This window comes from Patiria miniata, unplaced genomic scaffold (genome assembly GCF_015706575.1).
Source record: "Patiria miniata isolate m_02_andy unplaced genomic scaffold, ASM1570657v1 HiC_scaffold_18, whole genome shotgun sequence".
NCBI classification, from domain to species: domain Eukaryota; kingdom Metazoa; phylum Echinodermata; class Asteroidea; order Valvatida; family Asterinidae; genus Patiria; species Patiria miniata.
In genome coordinates, this window is record NW_024037056.1 from 14054571 (window position 1) to 14078007 (window position 23437).

The 23437-nt window shown below is 40.6% G+C and overlaps 2 protein-coding genes across 3 annotated transcripts; one reads left to right on the forward strand and one right to left on the reverse strand.

Annotated features, from left to right (window-relative positions):
* Positions 1–2246: 2246 nt before the first annotated feature.
* LOC119724740 (solute carrier family 35 member F4-like) lies at positions 2247–9043 on the reverse strand. 2 transcript variants are annotated; one of them, XM_038195931.1, is made up of 8 exons: positions 8911–9043; positions 7890–8010; positions 6990–7293; positions 5809–6034; positions 4837–4962; positions 4514–4703; positions 4060–4149; positions 2247–3628 (listed from the first exon to the last, which is right to left on the reverse strand). In XM_038195931.1, the coding sequence occupies exons 2-8, from the start codon at positions 7951–7953 to the stop codon at positions 3351–3353; spliced, it is 1278 nt and encodes a 425-aa protein (XP_038051859.1). In that variant the 5' UTR covers positions 7954–8010; positions 8911–9043; the 3' UTR covers positions 2247–3350. The 2 variants fall into 2 exon arrangements, with proteins under 2 accessions (XP_038051859.1, XP_038051858.1); XM_038195930.1 differs by having other exon boundaries at positions 8915–9042.
* A 1593-nt stretch (positions 9044–10636) lies between these two features.
* On the forward strand, positions 10637–19585 carry LOC119724741. Its single transcript, XM_038195933.1, has 2 exons — positions 10637–11340; positions 17901–19585. Exons 1-2 carry the CDS (start codon positions 11039–11041, stop codon positions 19132–19134), a joined length of 1536 nt encoding a protein of 511 aa, XP_038051861.1. The 5' UTR covers positions 10637–11038; the 3' UTR covers positions 19135–19585.
* Positions 19586–23437: the final 3852 nt, after the last annotated feature.

The window sequence follows — 23437 nt, forward strand, 5'->3', positions numbered from 1 at the left end:
ATTGCTCGAAACTTCCTGGAAAGACTCCTAAGGGACCCTGGAACACATTCCAACTCGATTTAGGGACAGATATATCAATACGAAAAAAATTATATTTTGGCCAATTTTCATAAAAAATGTAAGGCTAACCCCTTGCATTTTTTTCATTTTTGGCCAAAAAATGAAATTGCTCGAAACTTCCTGGAAAGACTCCTAAGGGACCCTGGAACACATTCCAACTCGATTTAGGGACAGATATATCAATACGAAAAAAATAATATTTTGGCCAATTTTCATAAAAAATGTAAGGCTAACCCCTTGCATTTTTTTCATTTTTGGCCAAAAAATGAAATTGCTCGAAACTTCATGGAAAGACTCCTAAAGGAACCTGCAACACATTCCAACTTGATTTAGGGACAGATATATCAATACAAAAAAAATAATATTTTGGCCAATTTTCATAAAAAATGTAAGGCTAACCCCTTGCATTTTTTTGTCAATTTTGGTCAAAAAATGAAATTGCTCGAAACTTCCTGGAAAGACTCCTAAGGGACCCTGGAACACATTCCAACTCGATTTAGGGACAGATATATCAATACAAAAAAAATAATATTTTGGCCAATTTTCATAAAAAATGTAAGGCTAACCCCTTGCATTTTTTGTCAATTTTGGCCAAAAAATTAAATTGCTCGAAACTTCCTGGAAAGACTCCTAAGGGACCCTGGAACACATTCCAACTCGATTTAGGGACAGATATATCAATACAAAAAAAATAATATTTTGGCTAATTTTCATAAAAAATGTAAGGCTAACCCCTTACATTTTTTTCAATTTTGGCCAAAAAATTAAATTGCTCGAAACTTCCTGGAAAGACTCCTAAGGGACCCTGGAACACATTCCAACTCGATTTAGGGACAGATATATCAATACAAAAAAAATAATATTTTGGCCAATTTTCATAAAAAAATGTAAGGCTAACCCCTTGCATTTTTTTCATTTTTGGCCAAAAAATGAAATTGCTCGAAACTTCATGGAAAGACTCCTAAAGGACCCTGCAACACATTCCAACTTGATTTAGGGACAGATATATCAATACAAAAAAAATATTTTGGCCAATTTTCATAAAAAATGTAAGGCTAACCCCTTGCATTTTTTTGTCAATTTTGGTCAAAAAATGAAATTGCTCGAAACTTCCTGGAAAGACTCCTAAGGGACCCTGGAACACATTCCAACTCGATTTAGGGACAGATATATCAATACAAAAAAAATAATATTTTGGCCAATTTCCATAAAAAATGTAAGGCTAACCCCTTGCATTTTTTTGTCAATTTTGGCCAAAAAATGAAATTGCTCGAAACTTGCTGGAAAGACTCCTAAGGGACCCTCGAACACATTCCAACTCGATTTAGGGACAGATATATCAATACACAAAAATTCATATTTTGGCCAAATTTCATAAAAAATGTAAGGCTAACCCCTTGCATTTTTTGTCAATTTTGGCCAAAAAATGAAATTGCGCGAAACTTCCTGGAAAGACTCCTAAGGGACCCTCGAACACATTCCAACTCGATTTAGGGACAGATATATCAATACAAAAATTCATATTTTGTCCAAATTTCATAAAAAAATGTAAGGCTAACCCCTTGCATTTTTTGTCAATTTTGGCCAAAAAATGAAATTGCGCGAAACTTCCTGGAAAGACTCCTAAGGGACCCTCGAACACATTCCAACTCGATTTAGGGACAGATATGTCAATACAAAAAAAAATCATATTCTGGCCAAATTTCATAAAAAATGTAAGGCTGACCCCTTGCATCTTTTGTCAATTTTGGCCAAAAAATGAAATTGCTCGAAACTTGCTGGAAAGACTCCTAAGGGACCCTCCAACACATTCCAACTCGATTTAGGGACAGATATGTCAATACAAAAAAAAAAAATATTTTGGCAAAATTTCATAAAAAATGTAAGGCTAATCCCTTGCATTTTTTGTCAATTTTGGCCAAAAAATGAAATTGCTCGAAACTTCCTGGAAAGACTCCTAAGGGACCCTCGAACACATTCCAACCCGATTTAGGGACAGATATATCAATACAAAATTCATTTTTTGGCCAAATTTCATAAAAAATGTAAGGCTATTAACCCCTTGCATTTTTTGTCAATTTTGGTCAAAAAATGAAATTGCTCTAAACTTCCTGGAAAGACTCCTCAGGGACCCTCGAACACATTCCAACTCGATTTCGAGACAGTTATGTCACTAATAGAAGAAATAAAATGTAAAAAAATTCATTATTTTATTGGATATTTCAACCATTTTACTAGGAAACTGATGAATACACAAAACCTGATGAACATTTAAAGTGTCAATTTCTTGGACGGGTTGGGTAATAATAATAATAACAACAAACATGTTCTTATATAGCGCACAACTCCTAGTGACTAGATCGAGGCGCTGTCAAGATGGAACATAGTTAGACTCGATACAGTTCAGTTTTGTGCAATTTCTTGAATGTAGCAGCTGAGGTAGAAAATCGGATCTTGAATGGAAGATTGTTCCAAAGGCGGGGGCCAATGTAACCGAAGGAACCCCGGCCAACAGATTTAGAGCAGGTAGAGTGTTCAAGGTGAGTGGATCAAGGATTGATCTAAGTCTACTGTCACGTTGATCTAAGTCTACTGTCACGTTGATAAAATGTTATGAGGCTAGAGAGGTACTCTACAACAATTTTCAAAAAATGTTGCACGTTTACCAAAAACATTGTTCTAAATATCCTATTTTGGGAAAACGTATTAATGTGGCGGCCACAAATGTAGGGCTCCAAATAAAAAACACAAACACTGTAACAACTTTCCAACTGTTAGAAAACATATTCAATATATATATCCAACTTCATCAAACTTTATATTCTTGTTTTAAGGCATAATTATTTCATACAAATTACAGTAGAATGCAGTAAAACAAACAGACACAATGAGGTTCACAAGAGATCCTTTACTAAGGCAGTCGTTCATGGCAGTGTTTTTACTGCAGAAAGGGTAATGGAATGTTCCCGATTAGCCCCGCCCACCTCTTAGCTAATGGAACGTTCCGGATTAACCCCGCCCACCTCTGGACCATAAGCCCCACCCACTTTCTGGCCATAAGCCCCGCCCAGCTTTGGTTTGTATACATTTCTCACAGTGTTTGGGACTTGGTTTGGCAGGGCTACCATTGTCACCTGACCAAAAGTCGTGATCTGATTGGTCAATGCACACTTTGATTGACAGGCAGGAAGAGTCCAATATGAAGGACAAGGGGTGTTCATGGTACCCAAATGTTAAACTTAGGGGTAATCCTTACAGCAATGTAGTACTGTACTTTCCAAAAAATTCTCTCAAAGTTCAACGTCATCATCCTCAGTTTGTTTCAGTCGCTGCCAACTTTCGCCCTCCTGTTGTCCCGCCCCCTCCTTAAGCTCCACCTTCTCCTCAGCCTCAGCTTCATCTTGGTCTAGTTTCTGCCTCTCACAGGGGCACTGCCCTTCCTTCCAGCATGCCACCTTCCGCTGTATGAATTCCGGAGCCAGCATGACCAGGAAACCGATGAGAATCAATGACCCACCGACAATCTTCCAAGCGCCGAAGGATGCTTCTCTGAAGAGCGAATCAACAACTGCCAAAAAAATAATAATAATTTGGAAAACCAAATTTTGACTTCATTCTTTTGTCCTCTACAATTGGCTTTTACTCTTCAGTGAAAATTTACAAGTGCAATGCACTCCGTGCTGTCTGGGCTCCTGCAAAGAAAACAATTCACTAGTTTGCTCTTTCGGGACTTGAACCTGAGAACTCCTGCTTACTAGTGCAGACGTCTCACCACTCGACCGCCTAGCCTTGCCGGGGACAGCCGGCTGGTTTGAATGTCTAATATCGGTAGCTCAATATATTTCAGACAACTCTACTGCATTAACAAATCAATTAAAGTAAAGCAAAGTGATGTACTTTGAATAATGGGTCAATACGACAATTGGGGTTTTTTTTCCAATTTTTTGTTTTTAATATACTGGGAGAAACTGTTCCAGGGTTTTTTTTTTTGGCTCTTACCTCCATTGAGAGGAATTCCTACGAAGGTTCCCAAGGCGATGAAAAGCGGAAAGGTAATGGCTATACCGAAGTTGACCAGGAAGTTGAATACTGCAAAAACAAAACAAAAATACAAATCAGTGAAGAACGACAAAGTGAAAAAAAGTCTTCGGACTAACCAAGTTTCATGTCAGAACTGCTTTAGTCTGGAACTCTCACTATTTTAGCTTAGTCTGGTACCCTGACTGTTTTACGAAACCTTTAAGTCTTGTGCTCTCACTGTTTTACTTAAAAGTCTGATCACAGACTCAAAATGCTGGATTACTGTGGACATCCATTTAAAGTATGATACCTGAAAGTGCATCGATTGTCTCTTATAAGGTCTGGTATCCCGTCTAGGTTCTTACCCAACCCTAAGGTCTGGCACCCTGACTGTTTCACCCACACTTCAAGTCTGGTACCCTGACTGTCTTACCTAATCCCAATGTAGCACTCCCACACAGGAAGGTCATAGGCAGGTTGCCCCAGTCCAGTGTCTCCACTTTAGTCAGGTACAGGGTGAGCATGATGGGCCAGAAGAAGAGAAGATCGAACAGACCCAGGAGCGATAGGAAGAGAGAGACTTGACCGTAGGATGCCTTGCCGATACAACGGAAAAACAACACCTGTCGGAAGGGAAATACAAAAATCACAAATATATCCGAAACCCCTCATCATGATGTGTTATTGAACATTTTATAATTTTTGAGCCTGTTATTTTTGGCCCCAAACTGAGAAAAAAAGACAGGTCAAACGTACCTTGTAAAGAGCGGCACCAACAGATGATCCAAGAGCCAGCACTACTCCCTCTGCGCGACCACCTTCAAATCCGTCGGCGTAACACATCAGCACGGTACCCGCAATGGCTAGCACGACGGAAAAACTCTGTATAAGAAACCAAAAAACAGAGAGATTGGTGACAAATGTAATTCTTTTTCACCTTACAATTGATCCGCTTCAATACTCCTTCTGGTTTATGGGTGGTTCCCAGTTCGGTCATAAGCCCCACCCATCTTATGCTTACGTACATCTTTAATAGTTTTTGTAACTTGTCACCTGACTATGAAGATGTTCTCTAGTCAGTTGATATACACTTTTTGATTTTGTACAAATCAGTACTTTTGTTCTAAAAGTCAAAAGGCTTGACGTTACAAACCTAGAAGAGTTTTTCTCAAAGGCAAGATGACATTGGAACAGTGACAAATAAGCAAGAAACATTCAAAGATGAAAGGAAACTTAGAATAAAATTAGGGGGAAGAGCAACATTTTAAAACAAAGAAAAAAATGTTGTGATTTTTTTTCTGCCTCAACCCTTAAGCTCAGTGAAAAGTGTATTTTTAGAATACGTTTCTTAAAAAAAAATTAAAACAAGTTCTTTTTTCAAAACAACTTTCTCATGTCATTCTCTAGAAAAGACTTTGTAGGGTAAGAGACAAGAAAATATTTCTTTAAACAAGATTTATTAAGTCTAAAAATTAATGTGGCCTGACGTTGCGAATTTAGCAAGTTCTTCTTCAGAGGCTAAAACAGCCTCTGAAGAAGAACTTGCTAAGTTCGCAACGTCAGGCCACATTAATTTTTAGATTTATATATTTCAGGTCCATCCAGTCAGTAAGCAGTTTGCAGCAGTCTTACTTTTTTTCAAGATTTATTAAGAAATGAAACAAGAAAGGATGGTGATGGGCCTGACAATGCATTCAAGCAGAACTTTCTGAAGAGAAACTTTCTTACCTTCGCTGGGATGAGGATGAATTTCTCCTTCAGCCAGATCCACGAGCAGATGTAGACAAAGGCAGTGTTCGTCGCGAAGAGAGCAGTGACGTCCGTCACGTGAATGATACCGAGGGCTCGGATGTACATGTAGTTGGTGCCCATCCAGCATACACAGAAAGGGGCGATGTACTTAAAGTAATTTCGAAGCGTCAGACCGTTGGCTCCAAATATCTTCTGATCTTCCCTGAAGATCGAAAAAAAGAACAAAATTAAACTGAAGATATTCATAACATTTCTTCTTGGACTCCATTTCAAAACTTAACTTGCAAATCCGATTCATCAAAGAAACAAAATGTTAAAGTTGAACAGTTGATTGCTGGCTTTAATACCGCAATGCACCACAATTAATGTAACAATGTCATGCTTATTATATAGCGCTTTATACCAAAGGTCTCAAAGCGCTTCAAAATTATTACCCCTGTTCATCAGGTCATGAGACCAGTTTTTGCAGCAGCTCCAGATCAGCGCATTCTGGTCTCTACCTTCACAGGTACCCATTTATACTCCTTGGTGGAGAGAGGCAATCGTAGTAAAGTGTCTTGCCCAAGAACACAAGCACGATGTTCCCTGTCAGCTGGTCAGGGTTCAAACCCACATACCACAGCACGTGAGTCAAACACCGTAACCATTGCACCACAGAGCTCCATCAACTTACTTTTTTGAACTGGTTTTTTTTTTTTATAATGTACTTAAGTATAGCTCTTCAACCATACGTGGTGAAACAAATCTTTAAAAAAATCGCAAGAATAGCATTAATTATGCTTATTTACAAGTCACCAAAATCACTGTTGTCCACGTGTAAGTCTAGTGTAGTGTTTTCTTGTCTTCAAATCAAGCTCTGGAGCTCAGTCAAGCGGGTGGAATAAAGCTGTCCATGGACAAACAGGTTTGGCACATGAAATTTTCAAACTACCAGATCTCAGAGACAAAATAGGCATTTGCGCTCATTTGTTTCGTCACTTGAAAGATCAATATTTTAATACCATTAAATTAAATTTTTGAAATATCAAGCAGGTGAAAATTGCTGTCAAAAGTGGGTTTCCTTCTTTTTGCAGCACCATGTAGTTTAAAACCTGTTGAGGGGGTATAGAAATCTTTCCAACGTTTGGTACAGGATTGAAGCTCGTCTTGCAACATACCTGAATAACGGACGCCACCCGCCTTTTCTCTTCTCCTTGAACAGCAGAAACGAGCCAATCACATACACCGGATAGCAGACGATCGTCCACATCGTGGTGAACCAGATCATGAAGAACGGAGCGTTGAAGGTGGCGGAGTAGGTGCTTTTCGAGAACTGCGTGGTGCTGACCCAAGACACCGCGATGCCGATGACGAGTATCAAGCCATAGATGACTTTCCGGACGTTCTCTGAGCAGATATTGTGGTTGTCTCTCTTCTCCTGTGGTTTCAGGGTGATCTCCCCATGCCCATTTTCTAGTTGTGCTGCGAGATTACGCGAAATAATCCAAAACAATTGAAAGATCAAAAAAGAGTTGTGCATGTACAGGTCTTGGCGGGATTACTTCAGCCAGTAAAAACATCCATTTGCACACCAATTGACCTATCGCGGTAGAATTGCGTTAGAATCACGTCAACGCAGCTTGTGAAATATTGTCCAATTACATGATATAAAAGTGAACGCAGACTGCGCAAAATCTGTACAAAAACTCCATAGGGTTGTCCAAGGGGCGTGGCTAACTCGCAAACGACGAAAAGTTTCCATTGGTTGCGGTGAAGTGCCATTCTAGACTCAAGAAACATTGAGTTTTAAGTAAATACCTTTAGGTCTGGGAACCAGACAAGGCAATGAAAGAAATTCCTGGATGTCCGCATCCATCTTTTGAAAACAGATAAATCGGTCGTAAGCACAAAGGGATTATTTCAGTCTCTCGATCCTGTTGATTAATATTTCAATGTGATATTCTGACCAAATCATCACCTTTGTCATTATCACCATAAACGCCATCAAAATTACCGCCATCACCCTCAGCAGCTACCCCCAACCCCCCCCCCTCCCACCTCTTCCTGAGTCACCTTACCATAGCTTTCTGGGTTGTCATTCACAGTCACTTCCACCTGTTCCTCTGCATCGTTGCTTGCCATCTTCACTTACAAGTTCCTGGGAGGCAGCAAGCTCAATTGTGATGCGATAAAACTCAACTAAAATTGAACACATATCAAAACGTTACTACAGTATCGCAAGTAATACTGGTTTCTTTCCAAAAACATACATTTATCCCTTCCTCAAATACTTCCTAAAATGTTGGCCTGCTTTGGGAAAGAATGTTTTTTCATCATATATCATCCAACAGCCGTTGGGTTAATGGTCTGTATTGCTTATGCAGAATGCACTACTGACCGACGGCTGTTGGATGTTGTACTCTGCATAAATAATCCAGGTGCCTCTGATTGGCTGTTCTGATCCCCGAATGCAATTTCTTTTTCAGATTACACTACAAAAAAAGTCTTGAAACTGTCTTATGCACCCCCTGTAGGCTTTTGTGAGAATTTAAGATTCTAACGGTAGTGGTCAGGTGGTTAGGTTCATTTTAGTTGTGACGGAGGCTGCCATTTTGGCCGTTTTTTATACCCCGGCTTCGGCTCTGTCTCTAGCTTCATTCTAGCCCCACTAGTGTGGCCACGGTATTGCTGCGCTGTACCTCTAGCCACACGCCAGGTTCCCAACCTACTGAGAAGTAATGTCAGAAAAAAAATCACAAATTCGTTTACATTCAGTTGTATTCTATGATGGCTCAGCTTCTTTCCTCCGCGTTAGTGGGGCTAGCTCCATTCATGCAGATTAGCAATGTGACCGTACCCGGATACAGACTGAAGCCGGGGTTTGAGAAAACGACCAAGACTCTCCATCATTTTGTCCGTAGACTTTGTCTTTGTACACGATAAGCATGACAAGTTGAAGTTCGCCCTAGTCTTAGAACTATCCCGCCTACTACATTCTTTCCTATAGTACAATAAGATGTTAAACACATCAATCCAAACATATTATTTAACCCAAAAATGGTACATTTTCAACCAAATGTACCGGCATTTATTGCTTACTTACGCCACTTCTACCACGGTACTACCAGCGTTTTTGTGAACCGGACACACGTGTGACGTGAACCTTCTCGGCCGGATTTTGGTATGGTACCTGTAACCATACATCAGCTTCATCGGTTAATTACTACGGGTAAGTTTTTACTAGACTGGTGACACTGGTTCCTCCTAGTCATTCTACACCTGTTGAGGGCGCTCTCCATATTCGTATGGAAGGCAATGACGAACATAATGTATCGAGTAGTATAATTTAAAAAACAAAATTAAATAATAATATTTTTTTTAAATATAAAACAAAATCTGAGTAGCAAATGAGCGGGTTGGTTTTTCGGGGAAACTCGAAACAAACTTTTGAAAAATGAAGAGTATTTCCACAGTTTTTATTATTATTATTCATCTGAGCCGATAAGCCGCGAACAATAGTACGGAAGGGGGGGAACGATTTTTCGTCTTCGTCATCGGCTTTTTTTCTTTAATCCAATCCAAATGGGGAAAAAAATTACTCCAGACTTTACTTTAATTGACTTCATAAAATATTATTGCGATCTCGCCACCCGGGCAAAATTCGGTCGAGATGTTAGTCCATCTGCTTCCGCCCGCCGCCCGGCCGGGGTTCTGTCCTTTATTTTATACAATGTACATCGACCTAACTAACCAGGGTAGCGCGTATAGATGACGTCAAGTCCTGCAGTGTTGTAGGCACAGAGCTAAATTTAGGTTCTGAATGTCGGATGGGATGACATTCAGCACGTACTTGAGCAGGAATAGTGGACTCTGAGAAAGTGCACATACACGAAACTCCGAAGTGCAGTGCTGACCGCGTCCATACATGCTCCGAAAAATCATGTCAAATGACAAGATCTGGCCCTTTTATAGGAAAAACCATGCACAATATCAGTACAGTTTGGTTGTGCAATCCTAGTTTCAATTAACGTACGCAACGTGGTGCAATAACTAATTTAAAGCTGACTCAGCACAAAATACCGGCGGTTCCGATGATAGCGGTTCGCGTGATAACGCCCTCTCGCGGCGGTGGGTTACGCGTATCAACAACGTCTTCACAGAAGACTCGACTACACACACCACAGCGCAGATACTTACTCATAAACCATGAAACAGAGTATTGGAGACTAAGTATTGTGTAATAAACAACAATGATACTCCTGAGCGATATTATTATCTTTTTTTTTTTTTTTTAAAGGGGGAAAATAAAATCGAGTACTTAAAAGAGCAATAAATATCGTGTCTGTCTTTCTGGGAAATTGAGGACCTTTTGAAGGGGGGCTGATCCATGAATGTTTGGAGGGGGGTTTTCATCAGCAAAACAGTCTTAAATGTGGACAGGTTTTTTTTCTCCAGACACTTGGCCTCCGAAAATCAAGGGGGGGGGGGGAATTTTACCATACTTTCATTGGGGGCGCTGTTCAAAAACAAATAGTGTACAAATACCCCCTAACTAAGATGGCTCTGTCCGTATTTTGTGCACAGGCGGACATTATTACCAGTATAATTTCTTTGGGTGTCAGAGCGGGGGGGTCGCTTTATTTTTCAAGAATTTCCATTAAAAATATATATATTTTTGACGGAGCTAGTTCCCCCCCCCCCCCCCCCCGATCCGCGCCTGTAATATAATTCGAATTCCTGGGTTGAAGCTCTATCGCCAATGAGGGCGGGCTTTCGATCCCGTCTAGTCGCAGTGCATGCATGCATTATCATGCCTAGGAGATGTTGCGTGCATGCATCACCGAAATCTCCAGACGCCGAATACATCCCGGGTAAAATGAAGCGCGAGAAATCAAAATAGAAAAACGGCGGTACAAGCGAGAGCATCTTACACTCGATGTGTACACGTCGGTGTTTATCTTATCTCAGAGTGTCAGGGTCTACGTGGAGGACGGGACGTGCTCACAACATCCGATGTTCGTGAGCGTTAGAAGTTGGTGTTTTTGTGAGTCTTGTCCATCGCAAGTTCTTCAGTCTCAAGTCAAGCCACAAGCTGTTTATATGAACTGTGACATCCCTTGCAGTTGAAAGTGGGTTTGTGATTGGACTAGATGTGATGGACTTGTAACGGACTCGACTTACAAGTATAAAATGCCGGCCAGTGAACGGGAGTTGCATCAGTTGATGCATGTCGGTTCTTGATGCAACACCAGGAACAACTCCAACGGGCAGAGAGAGTCGACCGACCGGCAAAATGGCTCGGCAGTCCGGGACACTTTTGGCCTCTGCCCGGCGGTCAGGCTTATTACCGACCTTTTGCCGCAGACAGAAGTATGTCATCTTGATTGCCTGCGTGTCGGTGTTTGGCTGCGTCCATCTCCTGACCGGGTCGGTCGGCTTGTTCTCGGCGGGGCTTGAGCGGCAGGAGACGGCGGCGGGTCAGGGGATGTCCGCTGGTAGTGGGGATATCCGACGGATGAATGAGCTAGGGTAAGATTAAACCAGACATTTCGATCCTGCAGTGAGAGGTTATGATTTTTTTTCGTGCTGGTTTAATTAGGAATCAGTGAAACCCATCGAATGGGACACGAAATTGCCAACTTTGTATCGGAACAGAAACAAAACGGAAATGCCTTTTTTATGTTCGACGCAGTACTTTTACTATGAATTTATTTTGTTTAAAGGTTGTCCTCAACTATTGTCTTTTCCCCCAAATCTTAGGCTGTACTAAGAGCAAGTTATGCAGGGTGAGTCAAAAAGAAAGTGACCTAATGAGATAAACCTTTTTCTTTTAATATGTCGCTCCATACCAATCGCTCCACTTATCAAAAATAACTTAGGGATAAAATGCATATTATTGACTAGAAACTGTGAAAATTTCACGTAATTTGCATACTTTGTTCACAAGTTATGTCTATTTTAATACAAACACCACAAAATTCAGCTGCCAACCAATGATCATTAACCGTTCAAACACAGTGAAACATGTCCGTTTTTGTTTTGTTTTTTTGCCTGCATGAATGAATATAGATTTGCACAGGAAAACGATCAAAAATCACCATCAAAATCCTCGTTATTTACAAACACAAAATCTTACAGTATTCTATCAAGTTTCAGTCCCGGCAAAAAGTAAAAATTTGTAGGATTTTATTCAAGAATGCTGTACAGGAGTATCGAAATGAGACACAGTTATATTTCTTCCTTGCAGCATAAAATAGTGAACTCGAGAGTCAGTAAAAGGATTATCCATTGCAACATAAATCATCTTAAGTATCCATTACATGGTTTACGTCAAAGCGTAACATTTTCCATCGTAAAAGATGGTATGGTGAATCTCTCAGAAAAAAAAATCTGCACCATGTTATAAATCATGTTATAAATCGACATCGGCTTCGCGTCTGTCTTGCTGGGGGTGCCGTTAAAAAAACAGGACGAGTGTTGCTTTACCACTTTGTAAAATGCAAACATTGCATGCTTCGCGTGCCATCATTGAAAAACGTAAAAACGAAAAAAGTGATACAAATAATTTAAATAGTTCTTCAGTTGAAAACAGACAACCGAATCTGATTAGATATTTTCTTTCCCGCATAAAAAAACGTCAACACTGTATTCAAAAGGAACGAAGCACAAGCAGACAAAAAATCAGTGTTTCCGATTAAATAACTAGCATCAGTTCTATAAAGAAAGACAGATTGAAAAACACCCGCGTGAATTTTGCGAGAGTGATCGTCGTTTGAAAAATTCCAGCGCGTATAGCAACGGTGGAGGAGCGCGTCTTCTCCCTAGGGCCCGCGGGCTAGGCACTGACATGCCGCCCAATTACACGGAGCTTGGATTCACCGTCAATCCTAGCGATCCAGGGAGAATTTAGGAAAATGAAAAAATAAAATAACTCCGGGGTCAGGCCCCTCAACTGGCCATCGTTATCAGTAAATCTCCTCTGCTTGGTTGTCATGGTTACTCGCGCTGATGCGGCGGAAGGAACACTAAGTGCAGTTTCATGCGTGCCTGGTATTAATAGCGAACGCGCTGTACTTTACATGGACAAAAAAGCCTCCGCTGAAGTGCTGGTTGTGAACACAGGCCAGTCAGTGTCTTCTACATGTTGATGTTTTTTTTGTAACATTCCCCCCCCCCCCCCACTTATGATCTGAATTTACAAAAACATCGGCAAAAAGGCACAAGGGTGAAAATGAATCCTTAAAAGTGAGTTCTGAATGAAAATGATGATGATTATAGACATCATCATGAAGAATCAATCACGCACATTATTCATTATCATTCCAATAATTCACTGTAAAACAAGCAAAAATAGGCTAAACACTTTTGGATAATGTTATTTGCTAAACAGTGCTATGAATTGGCCTTATCGTTGGTTAATAAGGGTACAAACTTGACCAATGATTGAGAAGAATTTGGCCAAGATTGTCGGCGGCTGGTATGTTGCCCAACATTGGGCTAAATACAAACCAAATTTTCCAATTTTTGTTTTATTTACATGACTTTAATAGAAATGTGTCTAACATTCAAGAAACACATGAACACTTTCATGTGCATAACAAAATGAAAAATCGGATGTTTGGTTAGAAAAGCAAGACTAAAGTTCATTTCGTATAGCTGTAGAGACTAAATGACATCACAGTATTACGCAGGAAACTGTAGCCCGATCTACTGGAAACGTTTCTGCAACGATACACCCTCTTAAAGTCAAACAATAAGCATTGTAACATGGGTCTTTTTCTTTTGCTTTCTGTTGTATTGAACTTAGTCTCTGATCGTTTATCCTGATGACGAACAGAGAGAGCGTACTGTTCGAAACGTCGAGTTAAACCAACATGGTTTTCAGAACCACACAACTCACACCCAACTCAAGACAGATCATTCACATGGTGTTCATGTTCCGCAAAACCCACCATGCTTTGTTCATGTCCACCATGCAAACCTATTCAAGTCTCATCTCTGATTGTTTAGTCTCTGATCAAAGATTATTCTCTTGGTAAAAAATTCAAAAACATTTCGAGGAGAACAATGGAGAACTAGACGTTGAATGTAGTGACATTGCCTTCAAAATCAAAATAGAAGTTAGAAAATTAAATAAGCCTAGTCCAAATTCTTCGCATGCAGTTTACGTGGCATTAAAAAGCCTATAAAACCAAAGCTGAATATTATAATGTTTCCCTTTAAGCAAAATGCAGGCCCCCCACTGTGCAAAAATTTACATAACCATTCCATTTCTGATCTATTTTTATACATTTCAAAGCCCTTTGGGAACAACCACACGTGTATGATTGTGTTATGTGCTGAAAATGTTTCACTGTACGTAAACCTAATTTCAGTCTCACTGGCATCGAAGCAACTCAACATCGCAGCAAGTTGTTTTGGTCAAACAAATAATAGAATCATATGGCAGCAGGGGTCAGAAATAATTGTTTCTTGTAGAAGGCATAAAAATAACACCCTTCCGCGATGAATTTGATTAAGTGTGGAACTGGACACTATTCGCTGTACAGAGTGAAATAATTTTGCCAGGGAATTTCATCTAAGGTGGTTTCGTTTAAGGGAAGCTAATTTTATTACTGCGCTAGAGTTACCCGTGAGGGCAAAGCAAGCTGGCGTAATATATCATGCCCCGTCTCCACGTTATTAGATGAAAAAAAAAACAGCCGTCTTCTGTAATTTATCAAGAAGATTCTGAGGGAAAGGGAAACATCCGGAGGGTTTTGAGGAATTACTCCGGGGCTAGATAGAAGCGAAGGAGTCGATAATTTGAGAATTGGGAGACACAATATTTGTCTTTCTGTGTGGGGGGAAATAGAGGAAAAGTCTTGGCCTAGATCTGCCGTGCTGTCCTTCCGATAAACGATTTTCCGATATCAGATCTGAAGCCGGATTGACAAGCGCATGCTAGTTAAGGCCCTGCCGGGGCTGACGTGTTATTGCTTTTTCTTGCAGACGAATTGCTTTTTAATAATTGCGCTTATTTTTATCCCCCAGATCTGCGGGGAGGTTTGTAGTAAACACCGCGTGCATGTGGACACATTTTGGAAATTTGAAGGAAAATCTTAATGAAAACAGTAGTTGTCAAAAGGGAACTAGAAAAGGTCGAAAGGTAATCGTTGGATATGGAACAGTTGCATCAATGCCAAAGGTAACCGAATTGTCATCAAAAAGCTTACTTTATTAAGGATCGTGGAATACTGGTTCTAAACAACCTGTGATATTATTCCGTCTGGCTTGCTGTCATTAAGAAGAAATCATGTAATGTATAGGTGACTTCCAACGATTAGTCACTTGACTGACTTTTAGATATAAAGAGTTACATAGACGAAATCGTGTTTCGTGATCAAGAAGTTGTGCGTTGTTTTTCACTGTTTCTCGAAAAGCATAACATCACCTGAGCTGAAACTTCAACATAGATTAGGTTTTGAACATTCTTCTTTGGATTTCGAGCGGTGTTAAAACGAATACTATGCATGAAAAGCAAATAATCTTATAATTATGCCTTAAGGAGAATGATCGCCCCCGTGAAATTTGTGAATATTCCTGAAACATAATTCCTAAACTCTGTAAATTCAGAGCACGGATGTCACGCTCGTCTTTCTCTGATGCCACGCACGTGCGGACTGACCCACTTCCCTGCAGAAATGTTGGCACAAGAAGACTAGAACGTGCAGCAAAAACAAAAACAGCGAGCGCCTAAAGTTTCTCCAAATGCAAAGACCAATTCCAGCGCTTTCGCTGTCCACTCACGGAAGACACTTCAGTTTCTTATTTCAATCTTTCTACGTTCTGTTAAAAGCAAAAACAAAACAAAAACAAAAAGTAAGTGCGCATGCTCAGAGAAAAACGACTCTGCTGCCACCAAGAGTTCAAATGTGAGCATCAGAAAGACAAATCATTCTTATAAAATCTTCACGGTGAATGATTTTGTGAATCGGGAACCAAAGCATAATTCTTTTTTTCTTTCTTTTTTTCTTTTTGGCAATCAGTTGAGAGGCACTGCGTTGATGCGAATATGATTTTTTTATCGTATTTATTTTAAATGAGTTCTATTTTAATGTGAATTATAATCAATTTGTTGTAAACTTTCGCAGTTCGGCCTTCGGGATGCAATAATTAACCAAAATGACTGACTACATGAATGGTCATGTGCAATTTTTTTTCTAACAGTGAAATTCCATCCATTAACATTATTTTCCGTGAAATATTCCTTACTTTATGAAAGTGTAATAAACACTTTTCCTGGAGGGGTCATCCTAGTTTATACAGAGAGATTGAAAAATAGTAATGATAGAAAATAAAAATAATCATTATATAAAAAAATAAAGGATCGAAGTAGAATGAGAAAATGTATTTCAGATCTGTATCTCAATCTGATAAGAGTGATGCGAGAGCGTGCGAGCCTGCGCCGTTAAAACCTCTCGTCTCGCCGCATCCTCGCATTCGCGGAAGTGGGATGAAAATGTTGCTCACGCCCGAGGGCCAAGACGCTAATGAGATGGAATTACATCCTCCGAGCGGGAAGGCAAGAGGTGTTGTACCGTCCTCTAGCCGCTGATTGAAATATCAATGGGACGGCTTGAGAACAGTCGGAGAAACAGGTCGACTTTTTTTCCATTTTTTTTTCTTTTTTACATTTCTCCGTTCTGGGTCGATGTTACTAGCTGATAAAGCATTAAAGGGGATGCGTCGGTGTGGTTTTGCGGACTTCGAAAGCATTGCCGTTGATACATCCAACATGATGACTAACGCGTGTACATAATTACCGGTATAATTCTTGGTAGAATTCTAACCACAAATACACTGTCGTGTAGAGGTCCTGTATGGTAATCGCAAAGCTTCCTACGTCGGTTAAGATAAGAGCTAAAAGACTCTTACAGCAGCCACAAAATCTGGCAAAGGCTCGTGGCTCAAATTTAAAGTTTGCTAAAAATAGCTTTCAGACAAATGCAATTTGTAAACTAATTCTTTTCCCTAGCAGTTTACTTCGGTTTTGCTATTTTTTTTCTTCTTCTTCCAATTGAGTGCTAACTTCACAATTGAAGACTACAGCACTTTGTTTGGGTACTAAGTTTGACAATGCAACCACATTTTGTAAATGAAGGCTTTTTGTCCTAATTTGTCAGTAGGGACTTGTGGTTTAAATATTATATGTGGGCTTTTATTCTCGGTTTATCCATCAAAATATCGAGCAATAATCAAAATCTTTATTCAGCGATGGTTATTTTTGGGATCGAATCCGTCTTGCCACCGCCGTCTGGAAAAAGTGGAAACCAGTCTAGCTTTCATGGTTCTCTTGAGCGAATCAATCCATAATGTGCGTGTTGTGACAGATGGATACGAATCCATCTGTGTGTGAAATGTAAATGCCACGGAAGATGCGCTTACTCTTTTTTAGGGGATTATTTACAATCGGCGAGATGTACAAATTTGATGGCTGGGTTTATTTCCACAGAGATAAACATTGCCGGTGTTTACATTTCTAGCTGCGATCGGATGTCGTGTTCCACTCTTGATTTAGTAATTGTTAGTGAACGCGGTAACGGTAGTTTTGAGTGTATCCACAACAGTGACACCTTTTAATGCATGCTGAAAACTTAAAGGCTTTTCAAATTCAAGATTGATGTATAATTAATTTGATTGTTATTATTTTATTAATTTGCGACTGAGCGTGCGGTTGCTTACACTTTCATTATTCAGGTTTTCTATTTCAAAAATAGTCAGACGGACACTTTTTGGGGAACATACTGTATAATACACCAAAAACAGCGGTTGGCCGACTGTAGGAGTTTCGAAGAGACAGATTCAATGAAAACATCGCGTCTGGATCTGAATGCGCAAGGATTTGGCACAGGAGATTTTGACTGCGATATCAATAGAATATCGACTTGTGCGGGATTTTTCCTGCGACGACCAAGAGGTGGAAACATTAAATTTTGCTGCAGTTATTTGATCTTATTGTTTAGGGCCTAATAATTAATTTCTCATTATGGTCAACTTGGGTTTTAAACTGACAAGTTCTTTTCATTTTTTGTCGTTATTGTTCACAGTGGTGCCGCCCTGTGGCCGCCTCCGCCCTCCTCACATCGGGATCCGGTCATTCACACGGGGGAGTTCCCCTTTAACCCTGTCAGGCCACTCTACCGCGCCGCCCGGGTAAACGGCAACATTCACAGCCTGTCACGTGGCCGAGAGAGGCTGGACAAGCGACATGTCGTACCCTTCCCGTGGCCTGAGCGACAGAAATTCATTCCAAACTATTTCTTGAACTACGACAATTTGTCACGGTCGTCTTCAGACGAGGACAAAGTGGCAAAGTTTGACTCAAGCAGCGTCCTTGTGTATCTGCATCATAATAAAGCGGCTGGAACGACGACTAAGCGATGCTTGGCTACCATAGCAGGTGCGGATCTGGGTCGGACTACGGGGCCCGTATTGAGCAGCGAGGGACGGCTGGCCGTTGAGGCGCGCTTCATACGCAGCAGGCGCTTCATGATGCGCAGCTCTCCGAACACGTACTTCGGCGGATACGCCTTCGGCATCTGCGATCGCTACCGGAAGCCGTGCGCGTACTTCACCGTTCTGCGTGACCCGTACGAGCGGACGCTGTCCTCGCACTCGTACTGCAAGCACGCACGGCAGGATCAACTCTGCTCAGCCCAGGTCGCGAACAAAGTGTCCCTTCGCGAATGGGCCCTCCACCAGGGAAGCTTCTTCTTCCGGCAACTCTTATTCCAGCCCGAGTTCTGCAGCGATAAAACCCGCTGGATGCGTAATGTCGACGTAGAGGGCGTTCCACACGACTTCTTAAACAAACGGGACTCTCTGAGGAGCGCCCCTTGTTGGTTTCGTGAGAAACTCATCATGGAGTTGACCCTAAACCACACCCAACACGAAGCACTACTTAAGTATTGCCTTAAGAACCTCGAACGCTGGTTCACAGTCATTATGCTGGTAGACCACTACGACGAATCACTGCAAATGGCGCAAGAGGCATTGAAGCTTCCCGTACACGATCTGTGCGCAGGACGCCACGACAACACGGGGTCCTACAACAAAACTGCCAATCCAGTCACCGCATCCAAACTACCGGACCAAAACAGAACCAGCCCCACCAGTCCTGCTACAAGCGATCCTTCCGTGGAAGAGCAGCTACTCGAACTCAGGCAGGATCCGGAGGTCCGAAGCGTCCTGCGAGCGGACGAACTGCTATACCAAAGAGGAGTGGAGATTTTCAACAAGCAACGGGCAGTTTTCAGCAAAATAAGATCAATATTAACATGATGCAATTTTATTTTGTTTAAACAAGCTGACATTTCGGGTTTTACTGCCTCATTTCGTCATTTTTGTTTCTGCTTGAAAACTCGGAAAATGCTCGACACCTTTTAGAAAAGGACGCACTGGTGCTTGCATGTTAATGTGTGAATGCAATTTCGGTGAAATTATGTGTCAAAGTCGCTTGAAATTTTGTCAGCTGTGGCTAACGAGTTCATTTATGATCAAAGTTCCGATGAACGATATTTTACCTCGCTTTTAAATTGGAATTGATGGTGTGTGGCAAATATATCATATTTTATTCAAAACAATTGCATTGAGTTTCACAAGTTGCCTTGTTGGACTGTCATTTTAGTTCTCTATAAAAAAAAATAGTTACCTTGTAAATTTTGCAACTGAGTTGTGATCTGTAAATTGTACAGGGTGACCGGGAAAAATGCAACCCTGAAACGTTTGCCTCTTTTCAAAAACGTGATGTGTGATTTTTTTATGTTTTGTGTTTCAGATTATAGCTGAGAGCTTTTTCATTCCAATACTGAAAAAATCATGAAAACAGCACATTGGGTTGCTGAGAAAATGCCAATTATGCAAAAGAAGTGATTTTTCTTATCCGTTCCAAAAGTGCTTCAAACAGTGAAACATGTTTGTAAGCCCACTGTGCAATTGTATTTCATTTGTGCAGTTTCTGTAATATTTTGACATATTTATGATGATGAAAAGGTTTAATGTATAGGACTAAAAAGGATAAGGTGTCTGTTCAGGTGGAAAATAAAAGGTATTTCTATCAAATTAATTTGTACTCTTGTCATATTATGTACCGTGTTGTTTGCGAGGGTTAGGACACAATGCGCTACATGCATTTCATGCACAAATAGGTACACTAAATCCCTTATCTGTGGTAATGCCATTGGAACGGATGAAAAATATCACTTCTTTTACATAATTGGCATTTTCTCAGCAATCCAATGTGCTGTTTCAAGATTTTTTTCAAGTATTTCAAAGAAAATTCTCTCAGCTTTAATGTGATGTCCAAAACATAAAAATTCACCGATCACGTTTTTGAAAAAAAAGGCAAATGTTTCAGGGCTGCATTAATTTTTTTTTTGGGGGGGGGGGGGTTCACCCTGTATGGGGAGCCGCGTAGGATAACCCTTTTAAAGGCAAGCCTAATTTTCGGCGGAAGTGGCGCCTGCGAGTTGTATGAAGCACTGTTCGCAGGTTACATGCTTTTTATCGCAAGGCTGCCCATACTTGCAATACTCTCGTAGCGACAGAGCACAGCAGTGCGCGGTGCTTCTAGAGCTAGCGCTGCTTCGCTATAGTCAAGATTTTTGTTTGCCGTTTATCACATCTTTATTGATGACAGGATAGCGAAAACCCATACTCCCGGGAACTCTTCAAGATCACTTGTCCTTTTATCTTTCCCGTTGCTTGCTCCATCTCTTCTTCTCAAGCCATAACAGAAAAATAAATAATGCACGGTGGAGGACAAGTATTGTACGGCAAGTTGAAAAGATCGTGGTGAAAATAGAGAGATTTTTTGTCTTCCGTTTTCTCTTGGGTCGACAGTATTGCGTTATGCTGAGTGCTTTTACGCACATCCATTAGTTGTGTAAATACGGGGTCGCTCGGGTGCAACACGCACGGATGAATGCAGTGCCGTCAGTAGCTAGTCGCGGTTCGAGACGTGACTTGGCATTTCTCGGGATGATTATGGGATGGGAATTTATAGCTCGATCGGTACAATCGTTGAGTTCCGTAGGAAGGTAGGCTTTTCTTTCAAATATTAGTGGTGTTGGTGGCCCCATGGGCATAGTATGCCGGATACAAGGTGATGCTGGTTTTTAATAGCCAATGTGCTGACATTGCACTGTGAGGAGATTGCAATTGCATTACTGCGCATGCGTAATTGTCGTCCGTTATTGCGCACTTGCGCGCTTTTCCCCAGAGCAAGTTATTCACAAGACAAACAATGCACGTAGCGTGCTCTTCAAATTTTATGATTGAACGGGGGATAAAACATGCTTATTTTTGTCATTTCGTTTTCTCTTGCAATTTTTTACTTGATGGATGGGGGTTCATGTACAAAAACATGACGAGTTAATTTTCAAAATTGGTTGGCCCTTTTAAGAACGAGCTAAAGAGGATTGGATTTTAAAGCACTTTGCAAAAGCTTCACTTCCAAAGTTGAATCGATCCTGGTAACTACCTAAGACAGGTTTATTTTACAGTATAATCAGGATTACGTTGACTGACGCCATCACATTAAAAAAAAATAACCTCTGCAAACGTATTCACATATTGCCCTTAAGTGGAACAAGATTTCTATACATAATAAATTATGTTTATGAGTTTAATGTCCACGAGGCGTTTCTTTAAACATTCACGTTTGCAATTTGTTGCAGATGTTCGGTCGTTCGATCTCGTGCAATGAGTCCCTTTGCGAATGGCGCGAGACCGCGGGGTTAAATGAGCCGTTACGCTCCGCGCCATCTATTATCTGCAAACGATGTATATCGAGATAATTATCTTGAAGTTCGTCAACGATAGTCAAGCATGCATGACTGAACACTCTGAACCATGTCTCATTTTGTCGTCTCATAAGTGTAACTTTCACTAAAAAAAAAATATGCAAACCAAATATTGTTTGTTTATTGCAATAACAATGTGTCGGTTGAAATATGTTGACATCACTGTGTACGATAAAGGACAAACGAGAACGGGCAAGCCTGGTAAAACTGTTCTCGGAGCGTTCAAATTTCTTTTCGGTTCCTTCGACCAATAGGATTACCAAAATGCACTTGCGCCTCGTCTCTAAGAACGCGTGCAGCAAGCGCGTGAGCGTAACACCACCGCAGTAAAAGCTTCTACTTCTGGTCGCAGATTCCACTCAAGCCATTCATTGACGTTACTGGATAATCCTATACGATAGCACTGCGTCTGTCTCTCTAGGACCAGCATAAATATGAAAGACGGCAACGGCAATGCATGACGTCAAAGATGACGTCATGCTGTATCTGGTTGGTATTAAAGTGTGACGTCATTTCAACTTAAACCACGCCCACTACACCCTGAGCAGCATTGGAACTTTTGGAACCGGAAGTAGTGCAAAGTGTTTTAGCTAATGGGCCTAGTAAACAGTGGTGCGTGCGCGTGTATGACACAGTCACAAACCGGATAGAAAGCGATCGAGATTCTTTTACGGAGAGTGCATATCGCCTCTCATCAAATAAGCACTTGTTTATCAAGTACTGTACGTAACGATACCCCGTGGATTTACATTGATTCACTGGGAGCTTTCGAGACGAGAAAAGTGATCAATTTCTCCATCTTGGAAAAACATACAGAGATGGCGTTTGTCACTGAACCCATTATGTTATACCTTTTTAACTCGCAGGTATTTGCGTACGTTATTGATGATGTATCATGCCATGAGATATTTGCGTGTGTGATCGATGGTCTACTTACGCTACAGTTGAAGAAATGTACCCAATTTATCTGCAAAGTAAACGCAGTGCAGGGAAGAATAAACAAGCGTTGAGTAATGGTCTGGGTATTGATTTTGCTTTGTTTCATCGTGCGCTACCGACATTTGCATTCAGCGAAAAGACAAACTGATGGCACTTCTGGTAGTAAATTAATCAAATTTTCAACTTCAAACAACTTGGGAAGTGCTGGAGTATCACTCTTTAAATCATAAAGTCATTCCAAATTGTATATTTTGATTTATATTTTATGATAGTAGGAACTTTCTTTTCACCAGTGGATCCGAAGACCCAAAATTTAAATAATTTACATTGTACAAAGTTGTTGCTTTTAAATAATTGATTTATTGTATACGCGGATGTAAGACTAAACAAATTTACAAACACTGAATATTGTGCGTGAATAATAAATTAAATTTTTACGCCGCTATGTACAAAATAAATATTGTTAAAAATAGAATACGGTTTACATCCATCTTGAGATCTACATTCTACGCCACAAGAGGGCTCCCTACACAATGTTAAGTTTGAGGATATACATGTATTGTCAGTTGATCTGCTAATTTCTTTTCAAAGTTGAAAATGTCGCAGCTCGATCGGTTACCGTTATACTAACACGCAAAGAAGGTTCCGACAGCTTACGTCAAGCGGGTGACTTTACATTTCTGTTCCGCGCATAACAGTTGGGGACCGCACTAAAATCCAAAAGAATCCATGTTTCGTTAAGCCAATTTTAATAATTAAGTACAGACATATAAGTAATGATCTCAATAGGCAGGCGAGTCAATGAAAGCTAGAGAGAGAGTGTGCGTACACTTTGCTCAACA

Coding starts and splice junctions, on each gene's coding strand:
- LOC119724740 (XM_038195931.1), bottom strand. CDS start 7,953: ATGGCAAGCAACGATGCAGAGGAACAGGTGGAAGTGACTGTGAATGAC. Junction 6,035..6,989: donor GGGTGGCGTCCGTTATTCAG/GTATGTTGCAAG, acceptor TTCGATCTTCAG/GGAAGATCAGAAGATATTTG. Junction 4,150..4,513: donor GAGTGCTACATTGGGATTAG/GTAAGACAGTCA, acceptor TTGTTTTTGCAG/TATTCAACTTCCTGGTCAAC.
- LOC119724741 (XM_038195933.1), top strand. CDS start 11,039: ATGTCGGTTCTTGATGCAACACCAGGAACAACTCCAACGGGCAGAGAG. Junction 11,341..17,900: donor CGACGGATGAATGAGCTAGG/GTAAGATTAAAC, acceptor TATTGTTCACAG/TGGTGCCGCCCTGTGGCCGC.